This window comes from Paramisgurnus dabryanus, chromosome 24 (genome assembly GCF_030506205.2).
Source record: "Paramisgurnus dabryanus chromosome 24, PD_genome_1.1, whole genome shotgun sequence".
Classification (NCBI taxonomy): domain Eukaryota; kingdom Metazoa; phylum Chordata; class Actinopteri; order Cypriniformes; family Cobitidae; genus Paramisgurnus; species Paramisgurnus dabryanus.
This window is the reverse complement of record NC_133360.1, coordinates 29846865-29868985: the sequence shown is the minus strand read 5'-3', so window position 1 is coordinate 29868985 and position 22121 is coordinate 29846865. Positions and strand designations below refer to the sequence as shown.

General features: G+C 38.7%; 1 protein-coding gene across 2 annotated transcripts; it reads left to right on the top strand.

Moving 5' to 3' along the window:
• Positions 1-1846: 1846 nt before the first annotated feature.
• On the top strand, positions 1847-21288 carry LOC135741157 (uncharacterized). 2 transcript variants are annotated; one of them, XM_073813608.1, is made up of 4 exons: positions 1847-1979; positions 7392-7666; positions 12289-14307; positions 20713-21288. In XM_073813608.1, the coding sequence occupies exons 2-4, from the start codon at positions 7405-7407 to the stop codon at positions 20730-20732; spliced, it is 2301 nt and encodes a 766-aa protein (XP_073669709.1). In that variant the 5' UTR covers positions 1847-1979; positions 7392-7404; the 3' UTR covers positions 20733-21288. The 2 variants fall into 2 exon arrangements, with proteins under 2 accessions (XP_073669709.1, XP_073669708.1); XM_073813607.1 differs by lacking the exon at positions 20713-21288 and having other exon boundaries at positions 12289-20696.
• The last annotated feature ends 833 nt before the right edge of the window (positions 21289-22121 follow it).

The window sequence follows — 22121 nt, the reverse complement described above, 5'->3', positions numbered from 1 at the left end:
ATGGAAGTAAAAGGGTTCCACAAAGGGTTTGGTTACAAACATTTCTCAAAATATCTTCCTTCATGTTTATCAGAACAAAGAAATGTATGTGGGTTTGTAACTACATGAGAGTGAGTAAATGATGACAGAATTTTTATTTTTTGGTGAACAATCTCTTGAATAGAAGGTATGCACATGACGTCACCGTCAGCGAGAGAGACTGCAGTTTCGCCCACTGAGTGGCAAAAGATAGAGCGGCAGCATTTGAGTACAGCGTGACAATGACGAAAACACAGTGAAAACGTGTCGAAATGGGAAAAAGCTGTTGTGTGATAGACTGTACTAACAGATTAACAAGAATTCAGAGCTATCGTTTTACAGACTGACAAAAAAACACAGAAAGGAGAAATGAATTGATCGTTCATGCCACAGACCACAGGTGGGTTGATAAGTTGGGTCACTATCAAGCAGAGGTTTTACTTTCTACTGAAACGTATTTTTTCAAGTATTTGTATTTTATCTGTGTTTTCCTTTGGAAAACATACATTCCAAAGCATATTATCATCATTTTTATTCTATTACATTTCATAAATAATACGTTTTTGTTTTACATTTAATATTTAAGTACATTAACGTACTTTTACTCAAGTAAAAGTACACAATTTTAATGTAATTAGGTATTAAATATTTTTTTATATGCAATATTAAAGAATACACAGTAGCCTATGATTCTATGCTTTAGAATGTAGTGAAGTAATTTTTTTCCCAATACAAACACCCTAATAAAGCACAGATGTTTGGAAAATGCAACTAATGTAACTAAGTATTGTCCACCTCTGCTATCAAGGCCAACTAAATTCAATGTAAGCTGATATAAGTCAGTTTTACTGGCATGTTCGCAGCACCCGCTATGAAAACCAGCCATTTTGTTGAACGTTTGCCACTCAACAGGGCGAGTTCATGCGGGGTCACGTGGAAAAGTGACGTCAATGCATACCCTCTAAAACCCAGTAGCGCCTCTGCAGAACACGACATCCAGGGGGCGGGGTTGGATTCAGATCCAGGGGCGGAGCTGGATCCAGATCCAGAGATCCCATTGGTCGGGAGTTTACCACAAGACACCTCATACACGTGTTACTGCCTTACCATTTCCGCATTAAGTCTTAACTAAATTAAGTTATTCTTCTCTGACATAAAAACGAACTTTACTTATGACTACAAATAAATTAGTGCCTTTAAGGTGAAATGTACGTATTTTGCTATAATGTTTTGGAGTAAAACAGTCGGGTGAGCCTACTACGAGTAATCTTACCACATGCAGTTTATGAATAGATACAGTATAAATATGCATAATTATTAAAATATATAGGCTATGGCATGTTATTTAGAAATTAATATATTGAATGTTTATCTTGTATGGACTTTGAACTTGTTTTAACGCGTCTTTGCTTACAGCCATTAGGAAACAGGTTTCCCTCGTAGATGGTTTATTTATTTTTTTAAATCTGCTAATAAAAGATATCAAATAAATTTGTTTTTATATTTACTCGTTTAGGAATAGCTGTGTAATAAGTGAGATAATGTACAAATAAATCCCTTCAGTGATATCACGCTGTCTGGGATACTTTCTAAATTATGAATCTTTCTCGACTATATTATTAATCAAAATTTAAATTGATAAGAGCACACGTTGGCGACCACAGGTTGCAAGTTGCAACTAATCGCGGGCTGCAACAACGCAAATATAACGTTACTGGTTCATTTGGCGATCAAAGTATATAAAGTGGGAGGAGTTGGATCTAGATCCAACCCCGCCCCCTGGTTGTTGTGCTCTGCAGCGAGGACCATCTCTCTAAAACGGCAAGAAGTTTTTTCTCTCTGCTCGTGTTTTCCTGTCCGTCTCTGCGCAGCTCTATAATTTACTTCTTTCATTGCCAAGTCATCAACTATTGCAAGCAGCATCATATTTAAATTTTGCACCACTTGGTGAGCGGAAAAAGGTGTGTAGTTTGTGTTTTATGTTTATAAAATGTGAATCTTTATTTATGTTATTGTCTATTTTACAAAATGCGTGGTCTGAAACACCTCACGTGTTAACAAAATGAAACTACTGTTCACATGTCGTAGGACCTACTTTTATTCGTCTTTAAATGTAATTTAATGTAGAAATAAACTGTGATAAACTTAAAGTGTTCCTTATATATCCATGTTAGGTTTACTTAACCTGCTATTTGTGTTATTATTTAAAAAAATCGATTGCACCCGTTGCAGCTACAGATCTAGTTAACTTACACGCGTAATAGTACTGTATAATAGTAATAAGGTTATTTTCTAAAGGATACAGAATTAACCTCTTAAGTTAATGTACAATTATGAGAATATTCGCTTGGCGAATGCATTAATTACTTGTTATTATTTATTCTGATAAAACAGTTCAAACCTTATCATTTTGTATAATTAATTACAGTTAATTGTACTTATTCCTTTTGAGCTAAATCGGTGAGTTCCCTTTAATTAAAGTCATGTTTCGGTCGGATGTTCATCAATCATAGTGTTTTAAATAACATTATTCACTTCCTCCCGCTGAATCGCTCATTTTAAATGTCTCTTTGTGAAGAACTTCTTTCTTCCACCACGGACTTAAAGCTCAGAATGACAGATAACCCTTTCAGCTGTTTGTTTTAAATCTCATTATAACTTAATATGTAATAGCCGTTTATCAAGGGTCACGAAATAGTTTTAAGATTCAGGCGATAATATTTATGTATAATACTCAAAGGTGAAATCGATTAGTAACGCCTATTTAAACATTTGCTTAGAAAAAGAATATGATTGTTTTATTATCATTTATGGATGTGTTTCTTTATAGGCTACCTCATGCTACTTCCTCACAGCAGCATAGCTAAAGGAGAAACGTGCTGTTCTTCTAATCATGATAACCCCAACGGACTCGAGTCTTTAATTTATCTAGCATTCACATACTGCTTCATCTGTGGCATGCATAGTATAAGGTGTGTGTGTGTGTGTGTGTGTGTGTGTGTGTGTGTGTGTGCGTGCGTGTGTGTATGTATGTGTGTGTTGACTTCATGACGCATATCATTGCTTTTGACAAATATCTTTGTGGGTTTCGGTCCATCTAAATAAAGAGGCTCGCAGAGAGAGAGAGACAGCCTGAGCATATCTTTAAGAGACAGCTCTGGTGCTCTCCCTCAAGAATTGTGAAACCCTTATTCGTGTCTTATTTTGTTAAGGGTTATTAGTAGAATAAACCTGACAGGGGATGATCATTTAATCCACAAATTCATGACCTAGTAAGCTAGGGAACTGATTGACACCGAAAGTTTTAAAAACAGCGTGATTGTGTGAGCGTGTGACCATCCGCTCTGTTGCTCAGGTGGTTCTCGTCCCCCTCACTCATTGTAAAATAAAAAATTATACGTAAATAATTCAAAGTGGTCAAGTACTGGTGGAATATCTCAGCCAACATTGCAAGGTGGGGCCCATGTGACCCAATATACAGTATATGGGCCCTAAATGGGTTTGTCTACAAGTACAACTATAGCCGCAGCTTGATTAGCTCACATGAATTTGATATAGAATCTGACTGGAACTCATGTGGGGCCCAGCTGGGCAACTTACATAGGACCCATATTGCCCCACTTAAAGAAGCCCATGTTATATAGCAGGGCCCAGTATGGGTTTTTAATGGGTACTGGACTGTTCCCTCATTATGTAATAATTATACTTTTAAATAGGGATGTAACGATTCAACCGTGTGTCCCATTAAAAATGCCTGTCTGAAATCGATTCTGAATCGCAAGGCTGCGATTCTTTGTTTCATACACAGCTTGTGCGTGTACCACGGCATTTGGTCTGTAGGAAGTCCTTATTAATCTAAAATCATAACTAGTCGGAGTCGTTTAAAACTTGCATTTAAAAAAGCAACACTCGTTAAACAAAATCATTTAAAATATTCTTTATTATCATGAAAATACCTGAAACAATTGGAAGAACAGTGATATAAATATTCCTGTAGACATTTCCTGGAATAGCATTCGTAATGCTACTACTTCTGTGGCACAAAGGGAGTTTCTGCACGGGAGCGCCCCCTGGCGTTCGGATGTGCCTGGATTTCACCGTAATTCATTCAAATTCATTCATTGAGAAAACGCGCATTTGCACGGTTAATCGTTACACCCCTACTTTAAAAGCTTAATTGTAATTTACCTTATATGTTTATTTAAATATCTGATTACAATTGATAACTGATAAAAGCAACATAATTTCAGTTTGGTAAATATCAGTTTTCAGTTCATTCATCTATAACATCACAAAACATGAAGAACTACTTTCTTTTTTTAACTAAACTACTTTTTATCTAATTTTATAACACTTTCAGCACTTAAATAATCATCAACATTTCAAAACTGCTAATGCAGGAAATGACTAACAATTTAACATAACACTTAAAACAAGCAATGAAAGAAGTTCATCAAAAGTTAAATAGTTGATGATCGAAACCCCAGTGCTCTTCGTAATAAACCACATTGACACAATGTAAAAAATGCATAAAAACACCAATGGTCAGTATTTAATTTCTTTTATTTTAAAATTTTATTTTTTTAGGTAAATTAAAGGAATAGTCTACTCATTTTCAATATTAAATTATGTTATTACCTTAACTAAGAAGAGTTGATACATCCCTCTATCATCTTAGCACGTAAGCGCTGGAGCGCGCTGCGACAGTTCGATAGCATTTAGCTTAGCCCCATTCATTCAATGGTACCACTCAGAGATAAAGTTAGAAGTGACCAAACACATCAACGTCTTTCCTATTTAAGACGAGTAGTTATACGAGCAAGTTTGGTGGTACAAAATAAAACGTAGCGCTTTTCTAAGCGGATTTAAAAGAGGAACTATATTGTATGGCGGAACAGCACTTTTGGGAGTACTTCGACTCGGCGCTGTAACACTCTCCGGTAACACTTTATTTTACGACCCGCAAAGTACCACGTAATTAAACCGAATTTACAGCGTACCTATTTGTAACAACAAAGTACCTCTACAGTACGTACTTGTAGTTATAAGGGAACAATATTTTAAGTTTGGGGTAATAAGGGGGTAAGAATATATGGAAAATTATTCTCTAAGTATTTCAGAACTACAGGGTACCTATTGTAATATTACGTGGTATGTATGACTTACGTCTATGGGTAATATGGTCTATGTGTAATATGTTTTTTTTTTCATATTTGCTACTTACCTGATGAAGTGTTTTGTATTGCCTACAGTTGATGTCTACAAGCCACGTCGGCAAATAAAATATAACACACAATAAAAATAATAGCAACTTGTACCTCTTTGATCTGTATATGTATACATGAGTTACGAGGTAACTCTTATATTTGCGGGCTGTAAACTAAAGTGGGGCTTATTCCCCCATTGTTCTGTGTATGTACCAAGTAACTCTTATATTTGCGGGCTGTAAATTGAAGTGGGGCTTATTCCCCGATTGTTCTGTGTATGTACCAGGTATCTCTCATATTTGCGGGCTGTAAACTAAAGTGGTGCTTTGTTCACCTCTTGTTATAGGGTAAATACCATAAACATACAGAATATTGTTATTTTTATTTTAAAACAACTTATTTCAAAACATCTTTAAAACACTATAATTAAGCCAACACTTAATGTTTATTATCACATAACTTTTATTTAAAATAAAAAGTCATGACAATTTTTCATTGTTTTTGCGGCTTGGCTTCCTCTGTTGGTGTTCTTGTCCACTCGGATGATGAGTTGATGTCGTCTCACAAATGCTGATCTGCATTACATATAAAAAACATAAATGAAAGCCTTCAGTAAATGTTTCTTCACTGTGTCTTGACAGAAACAGAGTTTTCTGAGCCAGTTACCTTAATAACTTTAGGCTAACTTATGTGCTAGCTAACCTGCTACCGTTAGCTAGCAACTTTCTTGAAAAAACATTGTTTGAAATGCGGGAGTCATGTATTAACAAAACCAGTCACCTTATCCAGCATGCGGATCCTGCTAACATCACTCGCAGCCGTACTCCACAGTGTCGAACGTTTTTAAAACCTCTTAAAGAAATTTCACCTCAGGATCGCGTTCCAGCAAACCTCCTGCAGACGGCCGCGCGCTCTACACCTGCGCAGTAGCCTACGCATGTAGTCGTCTTTTGCTTTAGCGCGATCTGATATCTGCTGTTGTTTCATTCTGGTTTGCCATTGCATAAATTATATTTGGCTAAAATACTTGTGTTTACAGTAAATAAATTGCAAAGCACCACTTCAAATATGTCCGCAAATGTAGGAGTTTCCTGGTAAATAGGGAATAAGCTGCTATTTTTATTGTACTTACCTTAAAAAAAAGATAACCACATTAAATCAGCTGGACTTTTGTTATTAAAAGCAAGTGATATAGGCTACTAAAATAAAAGTGATGTGCTGTTATATTTATTTGCCGAAGTGGCTCGTAGACATTGACTGAATATAACATTCAGTAGTCAATATGAAAAATTTACAATAAAAAAAATAAAACATAATTTCCCCATAGACTTGACTAAGTCATACATACCACGTAATATTACAATAGGTACCCTGTAGTTATAAAATACTTAGAGTATAAATCATTTATAATTCTTCATATTCTTACCCCCTTATTACCCCAAACTTAAAATATTATTCCCTTATACCTACAAGTACGTACTGTAGAGGTACCCTGTTGTTACAAATCATTACGCTGTAAATTCGGTTTAATTACGCGGTACTTTGCGGGTCGTAAAATAAAGGTTTACCCACTCTCCCTCTCCCATTATGAGAGGGAGAAGGGGAGCGGATTTTTCAGGCGAGATGAAGTATATGTAGATGTCGCCTTGGGGTTCTAAGCATGCGTCAAAACCGCCGCCATCTTAGAACAGGGGTCTTAGGAAGTAGCTAGGTAAAGCTGCTATCTCCGCCTGTACTTCGAATTAATGGACGATGCTGCACTTTTATGCTGCTTATGAATGTTAGGCCTACTAGCACTATGCATTATAGTTAGAAAAAGTAGATTTTCATAATATCACAACTTAATTTTTTTTTCTGGACTTAATGCTAAATACATGTCTGACTGTTGAAACAAACCAAAAGAAAACCAAGAAAATCGCATTCATAACGATTTATGGTGATTTTATTTCCATTACACCATTGCCTACAATGATGCGGGGTTACCCTGTTTCAAGATGGCGGCTCTAGTTGACGCATTCGGTCCAATGGACTGCCGTAGCCAAGGCGACATCAAGTGTACATATCTATGTAACGAAGAGACACGAGCATCAACCGCTGTGTTTACGTCAGTTTTGTTTTGTGATTGCTGATTTTCTGTAACCAAATTCTTATCTCTGTGTATTTTAGTGTTGAGACGTTGATGATGAAATCAGAAGAAACTGAAGAGGGCTTACAGGATGAGGAATCTACTGATCAAACCTCCACAGAGTCTCTGGATTTTGTCTGTAACGCTGGAGAACAGCAGCAGATCCTGCAGACCAAAATCAACATGTGTTCAGTTAAACTCATCAACTGCAGGGAACTCATGATGAAGATGAGAAGAGAAACCACAGCCGAGGAAGATCACACTGAGGAAGAAGACCGTTATGATTTTGACGGCGACTATGATTTAATTCCTTCGGGTAAGTTTCTTCTGTTGTCTTTTCAAAAAATGTAATTAATAATTTTATAGAGACTGTTGGACTTTTATCTCTAAGTCCACCACAGTTCAATGATCGGTCTGTAGCCAAATAGTAGATGAGTAAAAATGTGTTTATTAATCAATGTATTAGCAAGCTTTACTGAGCTCAGGATTCAGTACCACACACAGATAGCAATGGCTATTGCAGAATCAAAAGTTGCCAGGCAGCTTTTGTTCTCATAGGTTGTCTCACACAGGGATCCCATTCTGCACAGAAATATAACAGCAACATATCTCCCTCATTTTCCCACAGGGATTTTTTTCTTCCTTATGAAAACCTTTACTTAAGGGCAAACAACTCTTGATGTGTTCTCCTTAGAGAGAGTTGTGCTGCTGTGTCTCATACTGTAGTCCATTTAAAACACATTTGAAAAATACAGCACTGAAAAGCAACGAAACACTTTTCTCTTTATGTGGAGTTTATGATGCATTCCTTTGGAATTCGCCCTCCGTCTGTGTGTGTGCACACTCAAAAGTGCATACACGGAGAGATGCATTTCAAAAAGCAAGTGAACATAAAATCTTTCAGTTCTTGACAGGACACATTCAAACATTATGATCTGGAAAACCACAACATTCTTTTTCTAATAAAAACATTTGTTTATGTCTTAAAGGTGGGGTGCATGATCTCTGAAAGCCAATGTTGACATTTGAAATCACCTAAACAAACTCGCCCCTACCCCAAGATAGACCCGTCCCACACATACGCAACCCAGGCAACGATGTCGGTTAGTAGACACGCCCCTTACTGCTGATTGGTTATAAGTGTGGGTTTTTTTGTACTCTGCCTGAGTCACTTTCCCAAAGTGTTTTTCAAAAATATTTAAGAGACAGTTACCTCAATTAATCTACTTAAGTCTGTGGCTGTTTCTCAATATGCGTTCTTCAGCGATCTCGCGTCCTTGTGTTCTCGCTTTACGTCATCATTAACCGTCGAAGTTCAATTTCAATTCTCAAGAACGCAAGTACAGAGGACGCATGTAAATACCTGGATGTGTTCTTGATATTGAGGATGCAGCGAGTGCAGACTTGCGCGCTGAAATCACTTAACGCCCCAGAAGTCATTGCGGCAAAATAATGGCGGTCAGGTGAACAACAGGAAGATCGCACACATAATTATCACAAGTGCGTTCTGTGTTCTCGCGACCTCCTGAGTTCGTTCTTCCAGGGTCGCCTGGCAAGACCGATCTCCACAAGAACGCAAGTCTGTTCTTTGCGTTTTTGGAATTGATAAACAGCCTGTGTCATTAATGTTAATCAACAACCCCAGACAAAGAGAAAATCACTTCTGTAGCTCTAAAAAAACGACTTATATTTAATTAATACAATACAGATGGTGTTATCCGATCTGACATTTCTATGCGCACATACTGATCACATACAAAATCACACACTGAGGAGCGCAGAAACTCAAAAGCATGCACACAGTCGTGCCAAATTGAATTCCCTTTTTATTATCTGGACACACAAAACACCACATCTGTCTCTGCAAATATTCTTGTAAACACAATTGTTCATGTCTAAAGCCCAGAATACACTGCAGGATTTTTGCACTCCTAAGATCATTATCTTATTACACTGTGCAACATGGATTGTTTAAACTCTGGTACGACAGGCATGTATACTGTACGATGATGACACGGAAGCTTCTGCGACTGCGTGACATGTTAGTGCAACGTCAACAGCATGCGCCCGTGGTAAACAAATACCAGTACGGAGATTGTAGCAGCAAACCCACTGTGCGGTGATCATGCTGAATTTCTGACACTGTCAGAAAACTATCGTAGGGTATCTTTGGACGCAAAACCGGAAAAACAGCCGCTTTTGAATCTCTCTTACTGTACGACATAGGACCACCAATGAAGAGCCACGATCACAGAAATCGCGACGATTGTTTCACGATGGCAATCTTTCGTCTGGGACAGCCAATAATCGTGCTGTGCATCCGGGCTTAGGTCAGTTATCAAACTCCCGGCCCGCTGTCTATTTGCGTCCCTCCCTCCCCTTCTGTGCTGCCTGCGTCTGCTGTCAAATATATAACATTCCGGTCAGCAGAAAAATGTATATTTAGTTTTATATTCATTTGATTATTGTTGTAAACGTTAAAGAGGCCGTTAAGTCTGTAGACCTAACTGTTGACTGGGGTGATATTAAATCATGAATATGAAAACTGACATGTTTTTAAGGTCTTGGTCTCGACTCTGACTTTATTCCACAAAGACTCGGTCTTGACTTGGACTTGACTCTATTTGAAAACAAACGGACTCGGTCTCGACCCTTCAAAGACTCGGCCTTGACTCGGACTCGGCATTGTCTCGTCCCCATCACTATTTATAGGTTTGCTAAAAGAACCCAGCATAGGTTATAGGGCTGCGCAAAAAAATCGGTTTTTCGATTAATCGTTTTTTAAAATGTGGTCGATTCAGAATCGATTCTCAAAGAGCAGAATCGATTTTTTTTCTTTCATATTTATTTCTGCAAACATTGAACGAAAGATTAACTTTAATCAAATTACTAGTCTTCTTCACTAGATGTCACCCTATTTTTTGCTTTGCACGAGGTTACCAAGGAGCAAGAGGCAAGCCTGTCATTCATTAATTAAGTGCTTAAAATGGCGGTTTCAGGTGCTTCATCAATTTTAATAATTAATTACCCACTTGAAACCTGCTGTTCACTGTTCTTTTTATTAGTATAGTATTTGTATTTAATCTATATTTATTGAGTTGAGTCGAGAATCGAGTATAAAAAAACTGCCCGAAAACCGGAATCGAAAATTGAATCGAAATCGAATCGATTTGACAGCTTGTGAATCGAAATTGAATCGATCTGGAAAATCTGAATCGATACCCAGCCCCAATAGGTTAATAACCTAAAAGTTGGGTTGGTTCCTGTTTAACCTCCTAATACTTGGTGTGTTCACATACATAGACATGACATTTTTTGTTGTTTGCACCATAATACTTAATTGTGTGTAACTGGAACCTGTTGTACACAAACATGGACAATAACACTGCTTCATGTTCAAAGAAAAATATTTGGTTATTATATTTAAATGGCATAGCCTGTCGGCCTTTGATGTAAAAAGCCGTGCCGCCGAATGCCTGTTTATTGCAGTACACATGCGGTCGGATTGATCCATAATTTAATCCAAAAATTAGAAGGGTAACTTTGCAGTAACACATTATATATTTCCTACTATGTGATTTCCATATTATAGAGTATTCAACTGCAATATGAAAATAAATATCCTCACATCATTATTATTTCTCATAACTTTGACAAAAATTATTTTCAAAGGAACTGTATTCTTACAGATATTCAAAGATGCACACATTATTCCGCATATGATTTGAATATTAGAGGAGAGTATTTATATAACGGCAATGAACATCTCATATGGCAATAAATATCCACATATAACTTAACATAACAGCATAATGAAATGAATAAAAAGACAAGGAAGCAGAATTGGCATGTAAATTGTATTATTTTTACTGGAAAAACAGCAATATTACTGAATTAAACTCTGAGGTAATGCACACATTATTCCATATTTCTCCCGTTAATGAGCACGTTCATTTCTGGCCTCGCTCTGTTATGTAATAGCTGATTGACAGGTGCGCATCTCCGTCTTTCAAACAGGTATCATTTTATATAGTTAGGCTACTCATTGACGAAAATTAAAAAAAATTGGCAGATTAATTTACGATTTGTATTATCCTAGTTTTACTACAAATACGAGACCATTTTTACCACGGAGGGCCGGTGGTATACGAAATTTACGGTAGATTTTTTTGGTCCCACTCCGCCCCTGCATAGGGCAGACGATACGCCTACTTAATCCTGGTCGTAAATTTGCGGTAACAAAGGATACATCAGATAAGCTTGTAGCAAATAATTCAAAGTAAATTAGTCAAACATTCAATTGTATTTGGCAGGTAAGTTTCATGCCAATCACATAACCAATTCAAGGACAATAAAGAAAACAAAACATCAAACACTTACGGTGTCTAAGATTCATACAGAGGACTCTCTGCCAATTTGACAGACAATTTCTGGGATCAAACTGCTGGGTGAATGAGGTTCTTGACTCCGGTCTTACAGCCTGATCTTGTGACCTCCGCCTCATGCACGTAACATTCTGAGTGGTGAAGGTTGTGCGTTTCTGAATAATCCATGTGCGTCTTAAGACACACTCATTATAGTGCTCTTCAAAATGGATTATTGTGTAGAATTGACAGTTAAATACTAAAATCATACAGCAAAGTATATGGGTTTCTGCTAGGCCTCCTATGACCAGGGCCCTTAGAATCATCCTTATCTTCCCCAATTATGGCGCCCCGGTTAGGGGAACGTTATGCTAATGTTAGAAGAATGCATTACAAAAACAGAACGTTATTTTTAGTTTAGTAAAGTAACCTTCCTGGCAAATCAAACCATAATAAAATCATTGACTACCCCTGTAATGTTGAAAATACCTTACCCCCCCCATGAGAAACCATTACCGGCTGAATAGGGCTTAAAGTGAAAAGAGAATTAAAATTTTTATTATGTTTCTTTCAGATGTGATGAGTGACTCATGTTCTGATGGAGAAACGTCCTCAACATCAAAAGAGCGACGGACAGCACAAACTCTTTCCTGCATCACCTGTGGAAAGACATTCAGCTCACAGAGACATTTAGAGAGACATGAGAGAAAACACACAGAACAGAAACTCTTCACCAGATCTGAGATCAGCTTTACTACAGAGAAGAAACTTCATTCAGAAGAGCACACAGACAAGAAGTCGTCGTCGTCAAAGTTCTTATCTCATCAGAAATGCCACATGAGGACACACAGTGATGAAAAGCCTAACCACTGCAGCAGCAAACAAAGTCTTGTTCATCAGAGAATTCACACAGAAGAAAAACCATACAAGTGTCCTCACTGTGAGAAGAGATTCAGAGATAAAAAACTCATGAGGAAACACATGCGTTTACACACCAGTGAGAGACCGTATCAGTGCAGTCAATGTGACAAATGTTTCAACTCCAAAGACAATCTTGTTGTTCATCAGAGAGTTCACACTGGAGAGAAACCTCATCACTGTAGTGTTTGTGGGAAGAGTTTTAATAAACATGACCATTTAGTGTCACACCAGAGAACTCATACAGGTGAAAGACCTTACAAATGCTCTCAGTGTGAGAAGATGTTTACTCAGTCAAATAACTTAAAAACCCATGAGAGACTTCACACTGGAGAAAAACCTTACGTCTGCTCTCACTGTGGAAAAAGCTTCTCTGATTTAGGTCATATGAGAATCCATGAGAGAGTTCACACTGGAGAGAAACCTTATCACTGTAGTGTTTGTGGGAAGAGTTTTAAACAACATGCCAATTTAGTTTCACACCAGAGAACTCATACAGGTGAAAGGCCTTACAAATGCTCTCAGTGTGGGAAGACGTTTGCTCAGTCAAGTAACTTAAAAACCCATGAGAGAGTTCACAGTGGACAGAAACCTTACGTCTGCTCTCAATGTGAGAAGAGCTTCACTGATTTATCTCATTTGAGAATCCATGAGAGAGTTCACACTGGAGAGAAACCTTACGTCTGCTCTCACTGTGGTAAGAGCTTCACTGATTCAGGTTCAATGAGAAAACATCTGAGAGTTCACACTGGAGAGAAACCTCATCATTGTAGTGTTTGTGGGAAGAGTTTTAGTCTACATAGCCATTTAGTGTCACACCAGAGAACTCATACAGGTGAAAAACCTTACAAATGCTCTCAGTGTGAGAAGACGTTTGCTCATTCAGTTTCCTTGAAAGTCCACGAGAGAAGTCACACTGGAGAGAAACCTTACAGTTGCTCTCAATGTGGAAAGAGCTTCTCTGATCCAAGTTTTGTTAAAATTCATCAGAGAACTCACACTGGAGAGAAACCTTATTACTGCAATGTTTGTGAGAAGAGTTTCAGTCGACCAAGCAGTTTAGTGACACACCAGAGAACTCATACAGGTGAAAAACCTTACAAATGCTCTCAGTGCGAGAAGACTTTTGCTCGGTTATTTTCCTTAACAGTCCACAAGAGAGTTCACACTGGAGAGAAACCTTACGTCTGCTCTCACTGTGGAAAGAACTTCTCTGATTTAGGTTCAATGAGAATTCATGAGAGAATTCACACTGGAGAGAAACCTTATTACTGTAATGTTTGTGAGAAGACTTTTTATCAACATGGACAATTAGTTGTACACCAGAGAACTCATACAGGTGAAAAACCTTACAAATGCTCTCAGTGTGGGAAGACGTTTGCTCGGTTAAATCACTTACAAACCCACGAGAGAGTTCACACTGGAGAGAAACCTTACGTCTGCTCTCAATGTGGAAAGAGCTTCACTACTTCAAGTGCTGTTACAGTTCATCAGAGAGTTCACACTGGAGAGAAACTTTATGTATGCTCTCAATGTGGAAAGAGCTTCACTACTTCAAGTGCTTTTACAGTTCATCAGAGAGTTCACATTGGAGAGAAACCTCATCACTGTAGTGTTTGTGGGAAGAGTTTCAGTGGACATGGTGGTTTAGTGTCACACCAGAGAACTCATACAGGTGAAAAACCTTACAAATGCTCTCATTGTGAGATGACTTTTGCTCGGTCATTTACATTAAAAACCCATGAGAGAATTCACACTGGAGAGAAACCTTACGCCTGCTCTCACTGTGAAAAGAGCTTCTCTACTTTAACTCATTTGACAATCCATGAGAGAACTCACACTGGAGAGAAACCTTACATGTGCTCTCAATGTGGAAAGAGCTTCAGTAGAAGATATCATTTGAGAATCCATGAGAGAATTCACACTGGAGAGAAACCTTATCACTGTAGTGTTTGTGGGAAGAGTTTCACTCGAAGTCACCATTTAGTGATACACCAGAAAACTCATAAAAGTTAAAGACTTTACAAAAGACGTGTACTGGGTTAATATTCGTTTTTTCGTCTTTTCACTAAGATGCAGTTTAGTTTTAAGTCATATTTTAGTCATTTGAATTGTATTTTTAATTTAGTCTTGTTATAGTCAAATAAAATTGAATGGTTTTAAATGTAATTTAGTTAAGATAATGTTTTATTTGTCATAGTACAAGTACAACGAAATTGTAGCCATCAACCTGTCCATACATACAATACATAAAAAACAAGGTGGGTAGACAGAACAGGTCGACAGAGCATTTAGAAGAAGTACAGCATTACATGAGGGAGGGGAGGAGAAAAAAAAACAGACTATGCTCCAAAAGGAGTACAGTTTGGGAACAGGGAAAAAACACCTCAGCAACATAAGCACATAGTCCGTACACCTTACAACATGAACAACACACGACTTGCAACACGATAGGTAGGAATGGGGGTTTGAGATAGCCCAGCGGCTATTCGGCGCTGGTCACAGACCCGTCTGTCCGGCTGGGGGGTACAAAGCGGCGAAGGCTAGGGATTTGGGTACTGGGTGGTGATTGCATATATATGTGTGTGTGTAAGAGTTTGTGTGTAGGCCTTGAGAGAGTCGCTTCGCCCGGCATCCAAATCTCGGTGCCTCAGTCCGCAGGATGTTAAAGCGTTAACACAACAAATTGCAGTGGAGACAACCTTGATTAGGTCCAAACAGAGTCAACAATCATCAGGTATCTGTGGGAGAGGGGGTAGGGAATGCAAGAGCGTCTCGCTGCAGTGCTCTTCCGGGGGATTTGTTGTTCCAGCAGCGGCCTTGGCCAAGGCTAGATAAGGGGTGCCGAAAGCAGATAAGATTGAAATTATTTGGTCTTGGGGCGAGTAGCCGCATTCCTTTACACGACTACTCTCTTAGTCCATTCTGGTCCATCAGCTTTTCAAATCCGTGAGCATCTCCTTGATGTTATCCATATTGCGGGTCATTTCCAAGTTGTTATTCAAAATGCGGTTAATAGTCCCAGCCTGAGTGCTGACCGCTCTGCCCACTGCTTCAATCATCCCGGACAGATTTTTTGGGCTTTGGTCGTCTTAATTTCTCGATATACCAGGTCAAAGCCTAATCCAGTCAGCAAGCCCCATGTTATCATGGTTCCGAATAGGTAGATATCTTCAATGTCCTCCACGGAAAGAGCCGCCAGACACACGACCCGCCACCTCTCCCATGCGTCCATCGTGTAACCGCTGCGAACGTTCCGGCAGGGCAGACAAGTTCCCTCAAACCCAAGCTTCTTGTCGAGAATATGGTGTCAATTGCGTTGAGAGACCAGTTGATCAAATCCATGATTTTTAGTTTCGAGAGCAGTGCAGAGAGAGTCTCTCAAAGTTAAGACACATAAGACTAAGACTTAAAGTGTAATTGAATGTGCCACACTGACAAATATATAAGTGCTGTGATATAAATATTCTTTCATATCCTGAAAAAAGTCATAACCTTAATATTTCAGAAAAGTCTATTAATTAGAGTCCTGTAGGTTGTATTCAGGCAGATTATGACACTTCTAACATTTATCTCAATGCCTAAATTTACCTCACATTGTTTTAACACAGAGTCAGAGGACACTGGGCTATGAATGACATTATCAGTTTATTCAAAGAATGCATTGAAATATTATTGTTCGCTAATATCTACACAGAAGCTGTGTGGCTTTATTAAATGCAAAAGTTAACCAGAAACATTTTTAGATTTCCTTTAAGAACCCTAGGATTTGCCTGAATTATGACCTTATTTGAAAGGGTCATGAATAATAATGTTGAGCTTTGCTCTGATTGGCTGTTTCTCCTTCAGTTGCTCTGTGTGTGTGTGTGTGTGTGTGTGTGTGTGTGTGTGTGTGTGTGTGTGTGTGTGTGTGTGTGTGTAAACAGATCTTATGTACTTTAAGCTTGTATTAGGGATGTTGCTGTGTGGAAATTTTCCCACCGGTTAATTGGCTTGTGACAAACCTGGTGATCCTGGTATTACCAGGTGGGGGGGGCTTATAGATGCACGTGCAGTCGTGCCCATTTTACTTTCACTTTTGAATTAGAGGCAATTGTTTAAATGCAGCGCTTGCGTAAGCTACGTTAAATTGCTTATAAATCCGCGTGCATCAGTGAGCCTTTTACTAGGGCAAAACTTATTTTAAATAAGTGCTTATGCCAGTGTGCACTGGTACTTCTGACAATTTATCAGTATTTATAGAAATCAGACTTTGCTTTTGTCTTGTAAATAGTAAAACAAACGTCATGGACAAAAATGAATCCCTAACCTAATATTTTTCTGCAATCAAACGATTTCTGTAGCTCTCGAAAAGACTTCTGCACCTGTTAACAGATAGTTTGATGCACTGTTCCTGAGCAAACTGCTCCAGTTCTCTCAGTTTGATGGGTGTCTTCTCCAGACTGCAAATTTCAGTTCTTTCCATAGATGTTCCATAGGATTCAATTCAGGATCCTGCATAGAGTCATGGCACACTGTGCCAGGGGCAGCAAAACAGCCCAGAAACATAACCGAGCCTCCTCCGTGTTAGGGCGCACTCACACTATCCAAACCAAACCGCGCTCGGGCGCGTTTGACCCCCAAAGCCTGGTTTGTTTGACTAGTGTGATCGCCCTGTTCCGTGCCCGGATTGGTTAATCGCGCCGCGGCCGGGTTGCAGAGGTGGGCCGGAACGCGGTTCACTTGGGCTCAGGTGCGGAAGGCTGTGGTGTGAGCACAATCACGCCTGAGCGCGATTCAAAAGGTGAAGACGTCAGTTGCGCGACCACTCACCTTCATCTGCCTCCGTAAAAACCTTTTGATGCACGCAGCGGGGTTACGTGAATGTCTGAGCTGCACACGTGACAGATCAACTAAGCAATATGATGACATGTGAGAGGGCTGTCTGTAATCGCGCCACAAACGACTCCGAATAAAAAACACAGACTTAACATTACAGTGGGTTCCAGTGTTAAGAGAGAGCTTTACTTCCTGCTTTTTCAAAACAATGGCATCTTAATGACGAAAGCGCGCCCGGACTCGGATCGATAAGAAGTACAGTGTGAGTGCGTGCACCTGGGAGAGTAGGGATGGGTGACAATCGCGCTGGGGCTTGGTTTGGTTTGGATAATGTGAGTGTGCCCTTATACTATAGGTATGAAATATTTAAAGTTTAAGCAGACTTTCAAAGTAACCCATGGACATCCTGAAATACAGATGAAAATGATCATGATACAGTGTGAACTCTTGTAAGGTGCTTCCAATAATGCTGTCTTTCCTTTTCTCAGTCAAAACAAAATCTTCTCATCCTCGCTTCTGCTGCTAGAAAACTCCACCATACGCGTGTGTGTGTGCTCGTGCGTGTGTTTCCTTTAGTGCTATGAGCCAAGTTTAAATTATGCCGTCTTAGCAGTGAAAAATTTTTTTATCCACAACTTTTATCCATGGCAACTTACATTGCATTTAAGATATATATTTTATTAGTGTGTATTTTCTTTGATCTCTTACATGAAAGGCTTACATGAAAGAAGACAGTTTGATAAAGCAGCAAACCGTGCCTTCACATTAAGGACAAAATAATTGTTCGCCTTGAGCAATATCACATCTGGCAGATAGGTGTCGACGATCAAGACTGCATTTTATGCCTGTACGCTTGGTGCTGTAACCCACTTTTCAGATGTCCAGCTTATTATTTGTTTTTATTTCATTTATTACATATTGCATGATTTATCATTCATTTATTTTATCATTCACTTTTATTCTTATATTTATTATTCTTTTCTATTTTATAAACATTTAGTTTATATTATATTCATTTCATTGTATTTAGTTATTCTATTTTGTTGTTTAAATCTTATGAGCTGTATGATCATGTGATATGATATGAGTCTCAAATGGTCTCAATCTCAAGGTTTATATTAACGTAATGAACAGTAAATTTTCACTGTCTGTGTAACAACACCTGATAAATCTTTGCTTCTAGTCAGACAAAGTTAATCCGACAATCGACATCATCAGATAGATCATTGAGAATACAACTAAGATTATTCAATAAACCATTTTTATTCCATAACACTTTGTCTTTTGTCTACTGTTCTTCTCTTTATCTTTGATCTGTTGATTTGAAGTAAAAACTCATAACAGAGTTGATATTTGAGTACAGATTTAGTGATTTCCCGACAGACAGAAATGGGCAGAATTTTTAGATTGTAGTGGCAAAACGCAAGTGCGAAGCGCAAAGCGCAAGTGACTCTGTGGGCGGATCTTGGGCGCTGTTGCTATTTTCCCGGCGGGAGAAATAAGTCTTGCCCCGGGCGCAAATCAATAAGGGGTTGGTCTGAAGTAGGTTCATTATTCATAGGTGTGGTTTGGGCGTAACGTCAAATAAACCAATCAGAACGCTATCCAACATTCCCTTTAAACGCAAGGGCGCAAGTTCCATGGCGGGTTGCTATTATTATGACGGATTTACCAGGCGCACGCCAGGAGCGATTCACAGCCGAGGAGACCGACGTTCTTGTAAGAGCAGTCAAAGACAGAGAAGTTGTTTTATATGGGGATAGGAGAAACCCGCCCAAATCAGCGTCGGTTAAACAGGCGTGAGAGGAAATAGCCGCAATTGTCTCATCAGCTGCGCCAAGCACAACAATGATGCCAGGAGACGGGGGGATCCCAAGCTTGCCAGCATAAATCGGGCACGCCAGGCACACAGGAGGACATCGCGTCCACCCTCACCGCTGAAAGGGTTTGGGGGCTTTGAAATCGGACACAAGAAACGCAAGCAAGGTCCAACCCCAAAGTACACTTACAAATTAAGTTCACATACATTAAGGTTTCTTATGAAAACATTTTAATTATTATTTACATAAAATAAACGTAATACAGCCACACAACAAACTTATGAAAATATTTTAATCGTTATTTGCATGATAATTGTTTAACGCTGCCACACAAAATAAATAAAAACTATCACCACAATGCTCACCACTATGATTTCCCTTATCTCATGTATTAATATTTTTTATTGTAACAATTTATGATTTGCAAAAATAACTGTTGCATCTGTGTAGATTAAATAGCAATGCGCGTTGTGCACGCTATACATTATGGTCACGCATGCGCCCTTAAAGCAACACTATGTAGTTTCCATGTAAAAATGACTTACAGCTCCCCCATGTGGTTGAAAAGCGCAACAGTGCCTGGTATCAGACACTCTTGTGCAGGCAGGGGGAGGGGCGGGGCTGTGTGCTCTACCCTCCACCGCCACTTTCAGAGTGTGCTTGTAGCAGCTAGGAGGCTGCTCAGGTTGCAGCAACAGTACAATTTGTCCAGTTAAAAGTTGTTCTATCACTTAAATAATTTTAGAGACATTATTTAAAGGTAAAAAAACTACATAGTGTTGCTTTAAAATAGCATAATGAACAACGCGCCACTGACTTTAGACTAGTTTTTTTTGGTTAGTAGCGCAATTGTTTTTTGAAACTGCAAAATAGCATAAGAGATGGTTTGCGCCGGAGCACGCCTCCTTTTTGCGCTGAACCGCCCAGGGAGCGCAAGTTCATTCCCTAGTTTGCCGACGTGCGTCTGTGGAGGGAAAACCCCGCTGTGCGCCAGTGCGAAATACGAAATGATACATGCGTCACTGACAAAGTCAATTGCGCTGGGTGCAAGATAGGGCCCATGCTGTTATACTAGCTAAGGACTTTCATGAATCAAAGGTCCACAAGTAGATCTCTAACACAGACTCCGTAAAGACACCGCACTCCCCCTCAGGGAATCAGGCCCAAAAACCTTTTGTTTGTTTCATTGTTTGTATTATCTTAAATAAAGGAAGGGGAAAAATATCCTGGACCCCTATATAAACTAAAGAAGAAATATTTCCCTCTATAATATGCAAAATAATTTAAATTGCCAAGCAGCTTGTGTTAAATCTGGACGTAATAAGCACACACAGTATTCCTTCAGAGACCTCGTATTTTATTCCGAACAGTAACAGCACATGTTAACTCTGAGTGTACACACTTCTTCTCTTAGTCACTCCCTACTTCTCTCTCCTATTCAGCGTCTCTCGCGGCAAGATGAAGAACTACATACTAAGACACAACAGCTTGGTGAAAAAGGTCCACTGTTGGAGCAATCATTAGAAAATGGAAGAAGCTAAACATGAGTGTCAATCTCCCTCGGACTGGGGCTCCATGCAAGATCTCAACGCGTGGGGTCTCAATCATCCTAAGAAAGCTGAGAAATCAGCCCAGAACTACACAAGAGGAGCTTGTTAATGACCTGAAAAGAGCTGGGACTACCGTTTCCAATGTTACTGTTGGTTTGAAATCATGCATGGCACGGAAGGTTCCCCTCCTTAAACCAGCACATGTCCAGGCCCATCTTAAGTTTGCCATTGACCATTTGGATGAACCAGAGGAGTCATGGGAGAAAGTCATGTGGTCAGTTGAGATCAAAATAGAACTGTTTGGTCAAAGAAAGTCTTGTTGTTCATCTGAGAGTTCACAGTAGAGAGAAACCTCATCACTGTAATGTTTGTGGGAAGAGTTTTAGTCAACATGTCAATTTAGTGTCACACCAGAAAACTCATACAGGTTAAAGACTTTATATAAGACGTGTACATGGGTCAAGCCACTTAAAAGCAGTGTTAATTTTGACAGCAGATCTTGAATTAGTTTTAGTCATAGTATTTTGACTGAAATGCAATTTAGTTGTAGTCACTTTTTAGTCATCTAAATTGTTTTAGTCAACTTAATGTCATGAGATTTTAGTCAACGAAATCTATATAAGATTAACTAAATGTAATTAGGTAAAGTGTAATTAAATAAATACAGGGAGTGCAGAATTATTAGGCAAGTTGTATTTTTGAGGATTACTTTTGTTATTGGACAACTACAGAGCTCTTGGTCAATTCAAAATGTTAACAAACCCTCAAACCTGAAAATTTAAGTAGTAAAAGTGAAATTTTGGCTTTCTTAAGAGAATATTTCTATGTACATCATTATAAGGCAACTATTAGTGTGCAGAATTATTAGGCAACTAAATGAAAAACAAAGATTTTACCATCTCGCTTGTTTTTTTTTCACCCGTTAAAGTGATAATAATAAATAAACTCTACATTTACAAAAAAAATGAATATAACAATAAAAAATAAAAAAATATATAAACTCAGTGACCAATATAGCCACCCTTCTTTTCGATAACAGTCACAAGCCTTCCATTCACGGATTCAGTCAGTTTCTTGATCTGATCTGAACCAACATTTTGTGCAACCACAACCAACTTTTTCCTGTACCACTGCTTGAAGAAAGTGTCTTCTAAAAATTGGCAGTAGGTCTGAGAGTTATTTTTTATTTCTATTTTCAACCCAAAAAGGTCCAACAAGCTCATCTTTAATAATACCTGTCTGTGCTTGCCTGCCTGTAATGTAGAAGACACTTTCTTCAAGCAGTGGTACAGGAAAAAGTT

Excerpts from the sequence above, each read along its gene's own strand:
- LOC135741157 (XM_073813607.1), top strand. The coding sequence starts at position 7,405 with ATGATGAAATCAGAAGAAACTGAAGAGGGCTTACAGGATGAGGAATCT. Across the intron at positions 7,667-12,288 it reads CTATGATTTAATTCCTTCGG|ATGTGATGAGTGACTCATGT; the intron begins GTAAGTTTCTTC and ends TGTTTCTTTCAG.